Source organism: Erigeron canadensis, chromosome 6, assembly GCF_010389155.1.
Source record: "Erigeron canadensis isolate Cc75 chromosome 6, C_canadensis_v1, whole genome shotgun sequence".
Classification (NCBI taxonomy): domain Eukaryota; kingdom Viridiplantae; phylum Streptophyta; class Magnoliopsida; order Asterales; family Asteraceae; genus Erigeron; species Erigeron canadensis.
Genome location: NC_057766.1, coordinates 37,603,507 through 37,618,766, shown reverse-complemented (window position 1 = coordinate 37,618,766; position 15,260 = coordinate 37,603,507). Strand labels below are relative to the sequence as shown.

Below are 15,260 nucleotides of genomic sequence, written 5' to 3'. Positions count from 1 at the left end.
TACTACAACATATTATTCAGCTTATAAAATTAAAAGATTAAATATAATGAGTTTTTCTCAAATGATCATTTGTATCATTATAAACTTTTTTCTTTTATTAGTCGGACATTGTATTGAGTGTTATTCAGATTGTACTTTTCTATCAAATATGGCTTTTAGAATACCTTTTGTCAAATTTATTATTGTACTTTTCTATCAAATATGGCTTTTAGAATACCTTTTGTCAAATTTATTGGTTATTCTCGATTATAGTTTTATGGATTGTCATTGTCATTGACGTAAATAAAATAATTTTACTTTTATTTTAACGTTGAGGAGTTATATTTTAAATACATACCAAGAGGAACATTTTTCTTAGTCTGTATACGATTATGCATGTTTTGAAATAGTCATTGCCGTTACAACGCATGACCATTAAAAACTAGTTCTTCCCAAGTCAAATTACTCTTTATATCATAATGGATCCATAAGTACCATAAGAAAGAAATCGACCCAATAGAATTAAACAAGCCCAAGCTATTTGTATATGAAGTGGATGGATCCTACATCTAATAGTGCAACATAAATCTTTATTTATTATAAAGAAGATTGTTTTTTACAAATATACTAGTTAATAACCCCGGGTTTAATTCGGACATTTTAATTAAAACTTTCAAAAAACATATATATATATATATATAAAAATGTATGTAATTTTTGTTATTAATATTATAACTTGATATGAACATGAATCGACCAATACAATGATATATAAAAGGGAAAAGGGAATATAAGGTTGTCTGACACCTAAGCTTAGGTGTGGAACCCCTCACATACTAATATTTTATTATTACTTGTTTAATGAATAAATGCATGGGCCCCCATGATTTTTATGGATTAAAAAAACAATATGTGAGTATTCCACACCTAAGCTTACATACCCGACAGCTTTATATTCCCATCCCCCTATATAAAATAATAATACCTATTTTGTTAATAAGAAATAAAAGGCATTTCATTACATTATATATATATATATATATATTCAATTAAAAGATTAGAAATTTTAAATAAGCATTAAAATGGGGTTCTTTTAAGTATGACATCATAAATAAGAAAAAACCTTTTTAAACAATATGTGATATTGACACATAATAATCTTTCTAAAAATACTTTTAAAAAACAATCTTCCTTTATTATATATAAAGATTTGAAAATTTTATAATATAACAAGCCTATATTAGCTTTTAGAAAACTTCTATTTTAATTACGATATCATAAGATTTTTAAATTATTTAAAAAATAAATAACCATTTAAATGTTTAATTAAAGCCCTAACCAATTATTGGAATGAAATGATTTTTTATTATAATGTAATAGTTAATCTTATATAAATATTATTAGGTTATTGTGTCATAATAAACATTATATACATTTTTTAAATATATTTTATTGTTATAAATTTTTTGATAAAAATGTCAAGATTGAATCCAAGTTGATTAGTTTTCTCCAAGGTCTCGGGTTTGAGGTTTGGGTTTCTCATCTCAAGGTATTTTCCATAAGGAGGGGGTTGGAGGTCTAGTGAATTGTTGGTTAAAATTGCCTCTAACACGTTTGAATCGAAACTAACTTTAAAAAAAAAAAGTAATTATAAATTAAACATTTTTTTTTAGTTATTAAAATTCAACTGAATCTAGCATGAAGTGAATCCAATCATCGCAACATATAATGACAAATAATGAGTTGGTTAAAAGGGGGTGATGAGATGACCATCCTAGTACAACCGCTACTGGCCAGAAGTAAACTCAAGTGATCGTAATTAAGTATTTGAAAAAGATTTCTACATTTATATGCATGGTCTCTTATTCTTGGAAGACTAGAGAGGACATAAAATTTTATATCCGGAGTTTCACTAATGTCAATATTCATTTTGTTGCACAAAACCAAATATGCATAATATAAACTTCTTTATAATATGTTCTTTACATTTAAAATTCATAAATACAAAAGGACACGTGTGAATCTTATATATTTTATTAGTATCATAGTTTTACTTTGAAAGTGATTACTTTTTAGATTGATATCTTCTCAAATTGAAATTATAGTAAGTTGAAAATACTAATCGTTAGATTAATTTTAAAGGTTTAAATTTAAAAATGATTTTTAAATCTTAATTTTAATTTAAGGATTAAGCTGCCTCTAAAACAACTTAAGATCCTCAACTTTATCTTTTACCTTTAACTAAATTTTTATAGTATTATATACCGGTCGATAAAAAATATATATTAATGTTCAAACACAAATCATTTATACGTTTCATGTCAATTAATATATAACACAAATGAAAAAAACTACAGTTAAAATTAAATAAAAAAAGAAGAGCTAGATCACTGACAGATGCACTTGGGGTTTTGGGTTCGAACATTCGAGTTGACATGTCTAGAAAGTTACCCAGACAATAACACTGGATAAGACAATGTAGTATACTCGGTGTGACACTTTGTCGTGCTATGAAATAGCCCCTGGGCTTAGCTCAAGTAGCTCCTTTCCGGTTAAAAAAAAAATTAATCTAGCTGTGGAGTATATTTTCTGTAGCAGTTATTTTGTAAATTACTTTACTGTAAAAATTAAAACCAGCCAACCAGGAATCAATTCCCTTTCCGGTTTCACCTATCTTTCACCTTCTTATTCTCCCCGTATTCCCCACCCCTGCATTTTCTTTTCCAGCTTACTTCAATTATTCAACAAAAAAACATTTCCGAAACAATAACAAACTCCCACGATCTCTTCTCACCCCCCTATATTCTCTCCCTCAAAACAGCGTCGTTGTTCCATCTTCCAAATTTCATCCGTCATGACTAACAACCACCACCACGCCGTCGATGACTTATTCTCATCCTTAAACTCATCCCCGTCAACTCCTCAGCTGAATTCCGGCAACAATTCTCCCAATTTAATCAATTTCGACGATGAAGCTGATTTCAGTTACCATAATTACACAACTGCCACTACTAATCCTAATACTAATACTAATAAACCGCTTATGGTTTTCGATCGGTTTTACGATTCATCTTCCGATGACGGCGGAGCTACCGGAAGTGCCGGCGGCGATAACTTGCTAGTTCAGGCGGCCGGAAATCGGTTAGATTATATGATGCAGTATTTAGATAAGAAATTATTGACAGTTGATGAAAAGGATAATGATATTGATGTTAAACAAGCGTTGCCGGAGTTTATAGGTAGTGGTGGAGGGTTAGGAATGTTTAAGTTACCGTTTCGAGGCTCGGTGCATCCGAATCGGCCACCGAACATCGAATTTAGGCCGCATCCGTTTAAAGAGACACAAGTTGGGTGCTTTTTGAGGTTATTAAAAGGGAACGGGGACGGGAGGCAATTATGGGCAGGATCAGAGTGTGGTGTAAGGGTTTGGGATGCTAAGGATATGTATAATGAAGGGGAAGTGGAAGTGCGCTTTAGTGAGTCGGTTAAGACTTCGCCGACATTGTGTTTAGTTGTTGATGATGGGAATAAGGTGGTGTGGAGTGGACATAAGGATGGGAAGATTAGGTGTTGGAAAATGTTGGAAGTTTTTGATGAAGGTGATGATTGTTTTAAAGAGTGTGTTTCGTGGCAGGCGCATCGTGGACCTGTGCTATCCATGGTTGTTTCGTCTTATGGTAATGTATCTTGCCGTTGTGAATTTTGATTGATATTGTTTAGCATTAATGTTTCTTTGAATGTTATGAATATGATTCACTCTTACAAGTTCATAGAATTGGCCATATATAGGTTTCATGAATACCCTGATATATATTTTCCAGGTCTTTGTTTTAGAATGATATGTTTAAGTTAGATCTAATTTAGATGAGCATGTTGAACTTTTAAGAATTTATTGCGCGTTGGGTAACATCTCATGCAAGTTTGAGGATTATGAAAAGATTACATGCTTTGGGCTCGGATCATGTTAGGTCTGTAAATTTATGTGATTGCCGGTTCCATATTGCATAAGTTCCTTAAATGGACACTATGTGGTACATAAACCTCTTTTACATAACAAAAACTATAAAAGGAGTTGCAACTTACAAGTGAGACTGGATATGGTGTCAATGATGGTGGTAACCTGGATGTGTAATCATGTGTCACTTTCACTGCCCTGGTTTACATGCCCCAACTTACATCCTGTCTAGCTTAGTTCAAACCGCATCAGCTCATGCCTCTAGATATCTGATCCAAACGTATATGATTACACACAAGAGACCTTTTCCCTTGTACATACAAGTCATGTTTTGTGACTTTCTTGAGTTTCTTCTAATGTTACATTACAAGAACTTAAAACTTTGATGATTTGTGTCCCTCATGAGAACGGATATCTTCTTACTTATGTTGATAAGGAGAAATTAGAAATATGTGGTTATGATGTTAAAACTGGTTAGAAGAATGACTATTGTACAATCATTAATCAAATTGCTATATTTTGGTGGTATCTGATACTGTACTGCATCCAGGTGATCTATGGTCTGGATCTGAGGGTGGTTCAATAGTTGTGTGGCCATGGGAATCACTGGAAAAAGCTTACATGCTGACAAAAGAGGAGAAACATATGTCATCTCTGGTAATTGAGAGGTCATACATCGATCTCAAGAACCAAGTCACCACAAAAGGCATCTCCTGTAGTGTGCTTACAGCGGACGTTAAATATCTGTTGTCTGATCATTCAGGGGCAAAAGTTTGGAGTGCAGGACCTCTATCATTTGCATTATGGTAATGGACTAGTTGTTATTTGTAGGACACTAGTTATTGATACTAAGTTCTTCAATGAAAAAAATTACAAGTTTTAAAAAATATTTCTAACTGCAGGGATGCATATACAAGGGAGTTGTTGAAAGTGTTCAATATCGATGGTCTTGCTGAAAATTTGACAGTAATACAGGATCTCACTGCAGAAGAAGAGGCAAAGATGAAATTTGCATCTTATCCTAAGAAAGAAAAAGCACCAAGCTCAATGAGTTTCTTCCAGCGTTCACGTAATGCAATAATGGGAGCAGCTGATGCTGTTCTTCGAGTTGCTGCGAAAGGGGCTTTTGGTGATGATATTCGTAGAACTGAATCATTGATCATAACAATTGATGGAACCGTTTGGACTGGATCTGCAAATGGACTAATAGTGAAGTGGGATACAAATGGAAACCGATTGCAAGATTTCCAGTATCACTCATACGCTATTCGTTGCTTATGTACATTTGGGTTACGTGTATGGGTCGGGTATGCGAGTGGGACCCTACATGTATTGGATCTTGAGGGTAATTTGCTTGGTGAGTGGGTTGCTCATCGCAGTTCTATCATTGATATGGCTGTGGGGTCTGGTTATATCTTTACATTGGCGAATGATGGTGGCATACGTGGATGGAGTATATCGTCTCCAGGGCCTCTAGACAAATTATTACGTGCAGAGTTATCTGTCAAAGAATTAGAGTACACAAGACTTGAACATTTTAAAATTTTGGCTGGTACATGGAATGTTGCCGAAGGAAGAGCCACACATGATTCACTTATATCCTGGCTGGGGTCTGCAGCCAAAGATGTTGATATTGTTGCTGTTGGCTTACAGGAGGTTGAAATGGGTGCTGGGTTTCTTGCAATGTCTGCTGCTAGAGAAAGTGTAAGATGGTTTACATCATATTTTTGAAATTATATGTTTCACATAGTTTTCTTGGTTCATTTGCTTTTGCGTACTTAAAGATCAAATTAGAGAAGCTTCATTAATTGGCATTGTTGTGATATGATTGAAGCATGTTTTATTATGGTTGCATCGCACTTAACATGATGCTCTATTGCGATGGCCAATCACATCAAATAAACATGATTGGTGATTATTCACTGATGGCTATGTTAAGAATCTTCTGATTTCTAGAGTTTATTCACATGATGGTTATTCTGGATTTACATTATGTTCTTTCTTGCTTTCTTTTCTGGGGTGAAAGAAATACTTAACTTATGAGTTTATTAGTTGTTAGGTGTTGCATCTGTTCATGCTTACTAAATTAACCTATTTGTCCCACAAGTCGGGTCGGGCCACCCATATATCATACCAGTTCTCAGTCACCTATTGTGCCTAAAAGTGGTTTAATTCATCCAATTTTGTTAGCCAGAAAGATTTCGCAAGCAAATTCTTTATCTGTTTGTCTCTTATTACATATCTAGGTTTCTAAAACCAATCAAAAACTTTTGTATCATCTCTTTTTCTGCATTCTTGTTTCATTCTTGGTTAATGTGAGTGTAAGGTAAGCTAATGAATTACATCTTGTTCCACCAAGAGACATCTGGATTTTGATGTTCTTTTTTCCTGCAGATGCAGCTAGGTCTTGAGGGAAGTAATGCGGGGCAGTGGTGGCTGGACATGATTGGCAGAACCCTGGACGAAGGTTCTAGTTATCATCGTGTTGGTTCAAGACAGTTGGCAGGCATGCTTATTGCAGTGTGGTGAGTATTTTGAAAGGATTGGGTATTCTGTTTTGGGTTTAAATCATACTATTCTTTTTTAACTTCGTGTAATGAAGAATGTTTTACTTTCAGTAGCAGTAATTGAGTTTCAGTTGACTTGTCATTTTTAATGTTTGACTACTGAATGTCATTTCAGGGTCAGCAATAATATTAGAGGTAATGTTGGAGATATTGATGTTGCAGCAGTTCCATGTGGATTTGGAAAAGCTATTGGTAATAAGGTATATGCTGCAGTTTAATCATGCTAATTTATTTGATCTACTTGAGATCGAATTTTATTACTAATGTACTGGTATGTACAGGGAGGAGTTGGTTTAAGGATGAGAATCTATGGGCGGGTTATATGTTTCGTGAATTGTCACTTTGCTGCACACCTGGACGCTGTTAATCGTCGTAATGCTGATTTTGATCATGTATACAAGACAATGTCCTTCAGTCGGTCACCGAATATTGTGAATGCATCATCTGGTATGGTGCCATACCTTTTCTTATCTTGCTTGCTTGCTTGCCTGCTCATCTTTCTCATTTTGGATTCTCTATGGTTCTCGCTTGGTTCCCTTCCTACTTTTTGCAGCAGGAGTCTCATCTGCAATCCAAATGCCCCGTGTTGTAAATGTAGGTACATGCTCTTTTACTTGTGTCAATAACCCTTTTTTAGGAAAGTGAATAACGCCCGATCATTAGAAGTTAGAAAATATTACACTCCATAAATGGTCAGAGATTAATGATGTTATTGCAGGCTTTGGGTGCTCTGTCTATGGATGAGTCGCCAGAGCTATCTGAGGCAGACATGGTTGTGTTTTTAGGCGACTTCAATTATCGGCTCGATGATATATCGTATGATGAAGCACGGGATTTTATCTCTCAAAGAAGCTTTGATTGGCTCAGGGAGAAGGATCAGCTGCATATTGAAATGAAAGCTGGAAGTGTTTTTCAAGGAATGCGTGAAGCTATTATTACTTTTCCCCCCACCTACAAATTTGAAAGGCATCAAGCTGGTTTAGCAGGTATATGATGCTGTATATCTGTCGATACTCGTATCTATAATTGTTCTATGGCCAAAATGGAGTAATTAGATAGTTAGAATGTTGTCTAATGTTCTAAAATTTATGTTTGTAGGGTATGATTCTGGTGAAAAAAAGCGAATCCCTGCATGGTGTGATCGAGTCTTGTATCGTGACAGCCGTCCAGATTCATCAGACACATGCAATTTAAACTGTCCTGTAGTTTCTTCTGTTATACAGTAAGTTTGCTCCATTCAGATGGTGCTTTACTCCATGACATCATCATCATGATTATAAGTGACTGAGTGGCTTACTTCTGATCAGGTATGAGGCTTGTATGGATGTGACAGATAGTGATCATAAGCCTGTGCGTTGCATCTTTAACGTGGAACTGGCTCGAGTAGATGAGTCAAGAAGAAGAAAAATATTTGGAGAAGTTATCAAATCTAATAAAAAAATTAGGAGTATTCTTGAAGAACAGTGCAATGTTCCAGAAGCTATTCCCAGTACGAACAATATAATTCTTCATGACAGGGATTCATCAGTCTTGAGGATTACCAATAAATGCGGGGAAGATGAAGCTCTGTTTAAAGTTATATGTGAAGGCCAGTGTACTATTAAAGATGGAAAACAGGCTTCCAGTCACCGTCCAAGAGGTTCTTATGGCTTTCCACGATGGCTTGAGGTGAATTTATCACATGCATTGAACATTGGACTAAAAAATTTGTTGTGATGCACTCACGGTGAAGGTAGCTAACAATTGTCTATTGCTTTGAACCAGGTCAAGCCAACAGTGGGTATAATAGAGCCAAATCATATTGTAGAGATATCAGTTCATCACCAAGGATATGAAACCCTAGAGGAATATGTAGATGGTGCTCCGCAAAACTGCTGGTGCGAAGACGTTCGTGATAAGGAAGTTATGTTGATGGTTGAAGTGAGGGGCAGCTGTACAACAGAAACAAAATGTCACAGAGTTCGTGTGCGCCATACCCACAGCTTTTCAGAGAGGTCAATGCCTATGGAGCAGAAACCTGATAATTCAGCCCGTGTCCATGCAAATGTACTTCACCGTTCTGATATCAAGTGGTTGACTGGTTCACGTGATGTTGTTGACCATTTACGCGATCTGCATACTCCTTAAGAGTTATCTGGCTTAGTTATTCACAAGATGAGGTGATCATCTTCCTGATCTCGATATATATTCATTTTGACAAGAGAATGATTCTTATACGTTGTCCAGGTCTCCAGAAGAGGGCATGGTTATTGAGAGTTTTTTTTGCCTCGAGTATAAGTGTTAATTATGTGTTCATAACTTTTTTTTTTCTCGGCTTTTGGGTGGATGGGATGGGGATGGGTATGTGATGTATTACTTATTAAGGTTAGAAGTCGAATGTTGTTAAGTCTTGGGTTACTTGGGTTTTGTATATATAATCTTTATAAAGTCTGGTATACTGAGATCATAATGGCAAATATTTGTGCAAGAAATATCAAGTGTTTTATTTCTCAAAGCTGTATAAAGTCTGGTATACTGAGGATCATAATGGAATGCTTAGAAATTAGTCTAAAATGTTATAATGATGCTAACGCTCGACCCGAAGAAAAAAGGTTTTTTGGAGGACATTTGCTTCATTAAAATGGCTCAAGAAGTCAGGGACAAGTATTATATAGCTTTTCTCCTCATTTTGTCCCACCGTTCCACCAAGTACATACATAATTTGTTCAGTTCTACCCCTCGAGTGTATAACGTTGACAAAATAAAGACTCGTATATTTCAACCAATTCCACCAATAATCTCTAGGTATATAACTAGCACATTATCGCGCAATGTGGTAGTATGATGGCGGCGACGGATGGTGATGGTGGTCACGACGTCAAATGGTGTAGGTAATTAATGTAAACGTGTTTGATTTAAAGAAGGTAATATAAATCTTTTATAATATAAGGAGCTGATGGTGTAATTTAATATTAAAGGGTGGTGATTTTAATTCATTAAAAGTAATTTAGTCAATTTGTATGTCTTATTTTTTTTAACTTTCAATATGGGATTATAACTTTTATATAGAAGTATAGAAGTACAAACATTATTACTTATAAATTTGCTTAACATCACATTTTAAGTATGAAACTTCTATGAATGAAAGCTGTTACAGTTTTGACATCACACGGCATACCATAATACAACATAAATTGATCTACTAAACATTCCTTTTTTCTTTTTCTAGCAAGAAGTCATACTCTCACATCCGCAGCCATCAGTGCAAAAGACACTGAACAGTTGTGTTCACTTGCAGCTACAATAATGCAACATACAATTGAGGGATAACTTCCGGTGTTATTATAACGGAAGGGAGTACCCACGTAGATATGTAGAATCGACCCCTGACTCTCGCACCAATGCCACTCGACCAGTCCTTGCGACCTGCATATTAAAATGCAATTAGGCACCATTAGGGAAATGATGCAATGCAGAGAAAACAGCATCAAAGACCATGCACAGTTATACCTTAATGACTATTGTTTTTACTAGTAATAATATTTCGTGTAATAAACACAATTTGGATAGTAATACAGCTCCAAAATAGAAGATATATCAGAGTGAGGCATGATACAATGTCGAGACTAGGGGTTTGAGAGAATGAATTGCTGGGGAGAACCCCAAGTCCCTAACCAGATAGGAGCAGGCCATAATAAAGTTGTGCAGAAGATTGAAAAGTGAAACCCAGTATTGGAGTTCGAGGTCAAAAGTTTGAACGAACCTCACAAATTCCATAGGACTCTAACAATCTTTGCAATGCAAACAACTTGTTGAAGTCTCCTGTGAGCTGAAATATGAATAACAGAAGATATCAGAAACAAGAATATTTGACATAGAAACACCTCAAAATCAATACGTAGAAAATTTACTTCTAGTGTGAGAGTGTGATCAGAAACATCAACAGGCTTGGCTCGAAAGATGGTGGCGATGTCTAGGACATCCCTTCGAACAGCAGAGCTAGCAGCAACTTTAATTAACATTAGCTCACGTTCTGCAAATGGTAGATGGGTGATATCTTTGACCTAAATATAAACAATATTTTCTTTCATTAAGTTATAAGTTTTCCATGCCTGAAGTAAGATACAGCGAAAATTATAGTGGTCGATTTTATGAGAATTTCAAGAGGTTTAACTTTAAAGAAATAAATCTCACCTCATGAACATCCACCAATTTGCGGAACTGCTGAACCAACTTGTAAATAGATTCATCTGTACCAGCAATCACAGTCGTAATGCGAGATAAACCCTCCATTTCTGCTGGACCTACGGCCAGACTCTGTTGACACCAGTTCCAAAGACGATTATTAGTATTATTTGCAAACTACATCTTACTTTAAAACAATTGTATCTTCAGAATTAGCAAAAAAGAAGAAGAACCTGAATGTTGTAACCCCTTCTGGATATAACTCCACTGACCACGTTGAGAACTCCAGGAGTATCATTGACCAGAATGTTTAAAGTATGAGACTGCCGACCAGTTGACTGCAACATTAATTTGGGTGTCAAAAGTGAAATCTATGAGTAGTCACAAGCCTCAGTAAACACGATTATATGCCATAACTATTTCCCCTTTTCTAAATAGTAACAACCTGTGGGTGTTAGAATGAGAATAACAACATACATCTTTAGCTTGAAGAATATTAACTAATTAAGCTGAACTGTTCGCTATCTTAGAAACTAGAAGTGTGTTTGGCGAAACATATAAGTTATGATCCATCTAAGATATAATTGTCTTTCATCAATAAAGGGATCAAGTATAAATATAGCGATAAGGAACAAATGAAAGATGATAAATTGATATCTTACATCTTCATCATAGACTACCCCCCAATTGGCGTCAAGAACTTGATCCATTATGCAGCTATTGTTGTACTCCACAGGATACACATCACCCTTCATTCAAACAAGATTATTAATAACTCAAATGAAATCAAAAATCAATTTAACAACTAGGTTGTTCAAATCTTGTTAACCACTTAACAGATTAAAGTGTTAAATAAGTAGAAATTTGGTCTAAGCAGTACCAGACACAGTGAAAGTGTGCCAACTAAAGAATTAATTGTTGTGTGAAACTGCAGATTTAGTAACTTACATATATTGTGTCTTGCAGAAATCAAAGTAAAAGTCTTTATCATTTTATCATTCAATTGTATCATTGATATTTTATACATTGCCTTTCTATCTCTGTCACAATTCCTAAATGCTAAACAGAATAGAGTTATAAGGTGGTGATATGCAATTAGGGAGCAAAACATTGCAAGGAAAGCCTTTAAAGATTAGACAGGTTACCCCTGACATTGCAGTCGAATCCTCATCAACAGTGCAAGTAACACTTGAAGAAGTAGCAATTGGAGTTGCGGATTCTAGATCTGGGTAAGATGCTGCAGAGAAGTTCCAAAATGGAGCAGTTTCACCCAGTTTTTCCCGTCTTAGAGCGATCTAAAAGTTACAACAAATTCAGTCAGGAGATTCAATGGACATTTATGGTCTTTGCGACCAACTATCATTCTGGTAGAAAATTTAAATTTCTATGAAATAGATGCAACACATAACAGAAATTTAGAAAACTTATGCTTGTGCTTGCATACCTTTCCTGTTCTAGTGAGCTCTTGGATTCCGAACTTGGCTAAATTTCTCTGAACAGCAACAATCTTCCCAGGATCCCCGGTAACCTAAATTGACCAGATGATAAAATTAGCATTACATAATTACTAGCAATATTATCAAAATTACAAACTTTTTTTTTTGTTGACGCATGTTCTAATAACAAAACAGTGAGACTGTGGGAGTATGCAACTGTTCAGATTGAATGAATAAGAAGCTACGTACCTCTATAGTCAACGAGCTTTCTGATGCATCCACAACGTTGGCTCTAAAGACGTCTACTAGCCACATAATCTAAAGGGTAAAAGTAACCCTGTATCAGACTCAAATAAAATATTCTCTCTGCCATTTTCTATAATTGAATATCATAGAAGTATGCAAAACACTAAAACCTCAGCTCGTGTGGTTGGATCTACATTAAGCTTCACAAGCATCAATTCCCGTTCTACCTGTGGTTCCTTGGAAAGGTCTTCCACCTGATACATCAAACTCGTTAATCATGTATAAAGTTCAAAGAGCACCCAAGATTCACATTTGATGGTCATACAAACCTTTATGACGTTCACAAGCTTGTTGAGCTGCTCCACCACTTGTTGCAAGACCTTTTCAGTTCCAGAAACAACTATAGTAAACAAAGCCTTGTCCTTGTTTAAACCAACAGCAAGTGACTCGATATTATAACCTCTTCTAGCGAAAACTCCTGCGATTCGGTTTATAATACCACTTTCATCTCCTACGAACACCGAGATAGTGTGGCGCTTCACCCTGGTCAATACATAAACCAAATAAATTTTATCAAAAAGATACTCCTACCTGTAAACACATGGTTGTATTACCCATAGAGTTTACTAAGTTGCAGTAACTTTACAAATGTACTGGCACATGTTGGAAGAGTTTCGGTGCAACGGGTATTCCTCCAAATACTGTAATCATTTTCCCTAAATAACTTATTGACCCGTATGTGCCTAGGTATCTCGAATATCTCTCTGGGATAACTCCAAGGAAATATGTTCATACTATAGGCTTAAAGTTGAGAACTTTGTTGCAAGAGAATCTTAAACAACAATCAAAATTCGGTTACGAGTAGTTGAAACAATTAACCCCAAAAAAAGTTGAGCTAAATACCTCGGTTACACTAAAATTACTGACAAAAATGTACAATTTAAATAACAACATTGTAAGCAAGACCCTAATCTAAAGCCAGAATCAAAGGCATTGCCACGGGGAAGTGAAATGTGGCATGAAAGTAGAATCAGATTCTCAGAAGCAGACTGTCTTGAATTCATGTCATGCTTGAAGACTGCTTGAAAGCTAATCCTGCCTTCCTTCTAGCTATTATATGACAAATGCTTTTTAATTAAGCTTTTGCAAAAAGTTATTAATTATAAGCTGCTTGGGTAAAGAAAAACATGAAAGGTTCTATAAAAACAAATATTATTATAGTTACTAGTAATTTAAGAAGGAATTAAAGAAAAGAGAAGAGTTATACTTGGAAGAAAGTGGCGGGGCAGTAACTCCATTAAGGGAAGAAGTAGAAAGAAGTGAAGCCGGAGCTCCATTACCGGAGTCGGAGATAGCATTAACCAGCTTAAAAGCAAGCCTTCGACCAACACTTGATTTAGTGAAAGAAAGCAGTTTAGGTGGTAGTTCCAATCTGCAGCCCTGGCTTAGTGGTGACGCCGGAGTAGAGACAGACTGCAATGTGGCTGTGACACTCATTTTTGTTGCTTTGCTTTTCCGGTGTTATTATATGATGTTGATAATGATTCTCTCTCTCTCTCTCTCTCTCTCTTAAAGGTGGAGGCGGCGGGTGGTAAGGACATATTGACCGTGGTCGGTACACATTACATTTTTATGTCAACGTGCTCAATCATATTTTTTTGTTTAAAGGTTTTTCTTTTTTTTTTTCCAAACCGCAATATATATATATGCACTCACGCCCGTACAGATTTTTTTTTTTTATAAATAAATGGCTAACACCTCCAATATATATGCACTCTGCCGGTTTGACTTTTGGCAATACCCTAACACTGTATTTTCGAGTTTTATTAAAGGAGAATAAAAGAGAAGATTGAATAGGAGAAGAAAGGATATAAAATTATATTTATAAATTGCATTCTTGAGTTTTATCATTTAAAATAAAAGAAAGTGAATAAAAGGATTTAAAGGCATTCTTGAGTTAAAAGAGAAGAATAAGAAAGGATAAAAATACATAATATTACATTTATAGCCCCATAGTTATTATAGTTCATATAAAAGTTTGAAGGATATATTGATAAATTTATAACTTATCCTTTCAAAATCCAAATCATGCCAAATATGGAAGGAAAGTTTTTAGTTTTAAAACCCCTCACTTTTCCTTTCCATCACTTTCCTTTCTTTTAAGGGAAATCCGCACAAAATAGAAAGCAACTTTGGTCCAATTCACGCAACTAGCAGTCACCTTTAAAACTTGTCGATATTAGAAATGACCTTTCAAAAATTACTCAATATAGCAATATTTTGCCACGTCAGCGTGTGATATGGCCTTTCTGGTGACATGACAGTCCACCTCCTCTTCCACCCCACCCAATTCATTTCGCCTTTCCTTTGTTCTTTCTCATCGCCATCAAACTCACATTGATTCTCTACAAATCTTACATATCATAATTTCCTCCTGTTTATTATTATTGTTATTATTATTATTATTATTTAGTCATGGAAAAATAACTTAAACAAAAACATGAGTCACCGGCAACAACTTCTTCCGGTTACTTTCAATCAAAACCACCATTTTCATCTTCACAAAGATCACCGGAAAATTTTCCCGTATCATTTATGTCAGCTCTCTCATCACTTAGCCATGGCTTCTCACCTGATAGAGATGAACTTAAACCCGATTCGAAACCAAACCCAGAACTGGAACCAAATGGATCTTCGCCATTAAACCCATTAACTGATTTGACCGGAGCTAGGTTTCCATCGTTGTTTCCATGTCCGGTGCCTGTGGTGAACCGATATGTTAAAAATGAAATTCTGCCCATGAAGAAAATGGACTATGGCTCACATGAGTGTTCTATTGGACGGCCGCCTGAGGTAGTTACGACCGGACGGCGGAGGTGGAGGTCACCCGAAGAAAGAAGGGATGCTGAAAAA

The 15,260-nt window shown here is 35.5% G+C and overlaps 2 protein-coding genes across 3 annotated transcripts; one reads left to right on the top strand and one right to left on the bottom strand.

Annotated features, from left to right (window-relative positions):
* The first annotated feature begins 2,688 nt into the window (after window positions 1-2,688).
* Window positions 2,689-8,995, top strand: LOC122603838 (type II inositol polyphosphate 5-phosphatase 15). Of its 2 annotated transcripts, none has more exons than XM_043776662.1 (11): window positions 2,689-3,656; window positions 4,485-4,740; window positions 4,837-5,638; window positions 6,329-6,459; window positions 6,617-6,701; window positions 6,783-6,948; window positions 7,058-7,095; window positions 7,220-7,487; window positions 7,600-7,723; window positions 7,809-8,169; window positions 8,266-8,995. In XM_043776662.1, the coding sequence occupies exons 1-11, from the start codon at window positions 2,834-2,836 to the stop codon at window positions 8,626-8,628; spliced, it is 3,417 nt and encodes a 1,138-aa protein (XP_043632597.1). In that variant the 5' UTR covers window positions 2,689-2,833; the 3' UTR covers window positions 8,629-8,995. The 2 variants fall into 2 exon arrangements, with proteins under 2 accessions (XP_043632597.1, XP_043632596.1); XM_043776661.1 differs by having other exon boundaries at window positions 7,055-7,095.
* Window positions 8,996-9,556: 561 nt separating this feature from the next.
* LOC122603840 (acetolactate synthase small subunit 1, chloroplastic-like) lies at window positions 9,557-13,972 on the bottom strand. The gene is made up of 12 exons (XM_043776663.1): window positions 13,615-13,972; window positions 12,677-12,890; window positions 12,518-12,601; window positions 12,351-12,419; window positions 12,110-12,193; window positions 11,811-11,960; window positions 11,328-11,414; window positions 10,899-11,003; window positions 10,675-10,797; window positions 10,392-10,544; window positions 10,244-10,309; window positions 9,557-9,906 (listed from the first exon to the last, which is right to left on the bottom strand). The coding sequence occupies exons 1-12, from the start codon at window positions 13,842-13,844 to the stop codon at window positions 9,823-9,825; spliced, it is 1,449 nt and encodes a 482-aa protein (XP_043632598.1). The 5' UTR covers window positions 13,845-13,972; the 3' UTR covers window positions 9,557-9,822.
* Window positions 13,973-15,260: the final 1,288 nt, after the last annotated feature.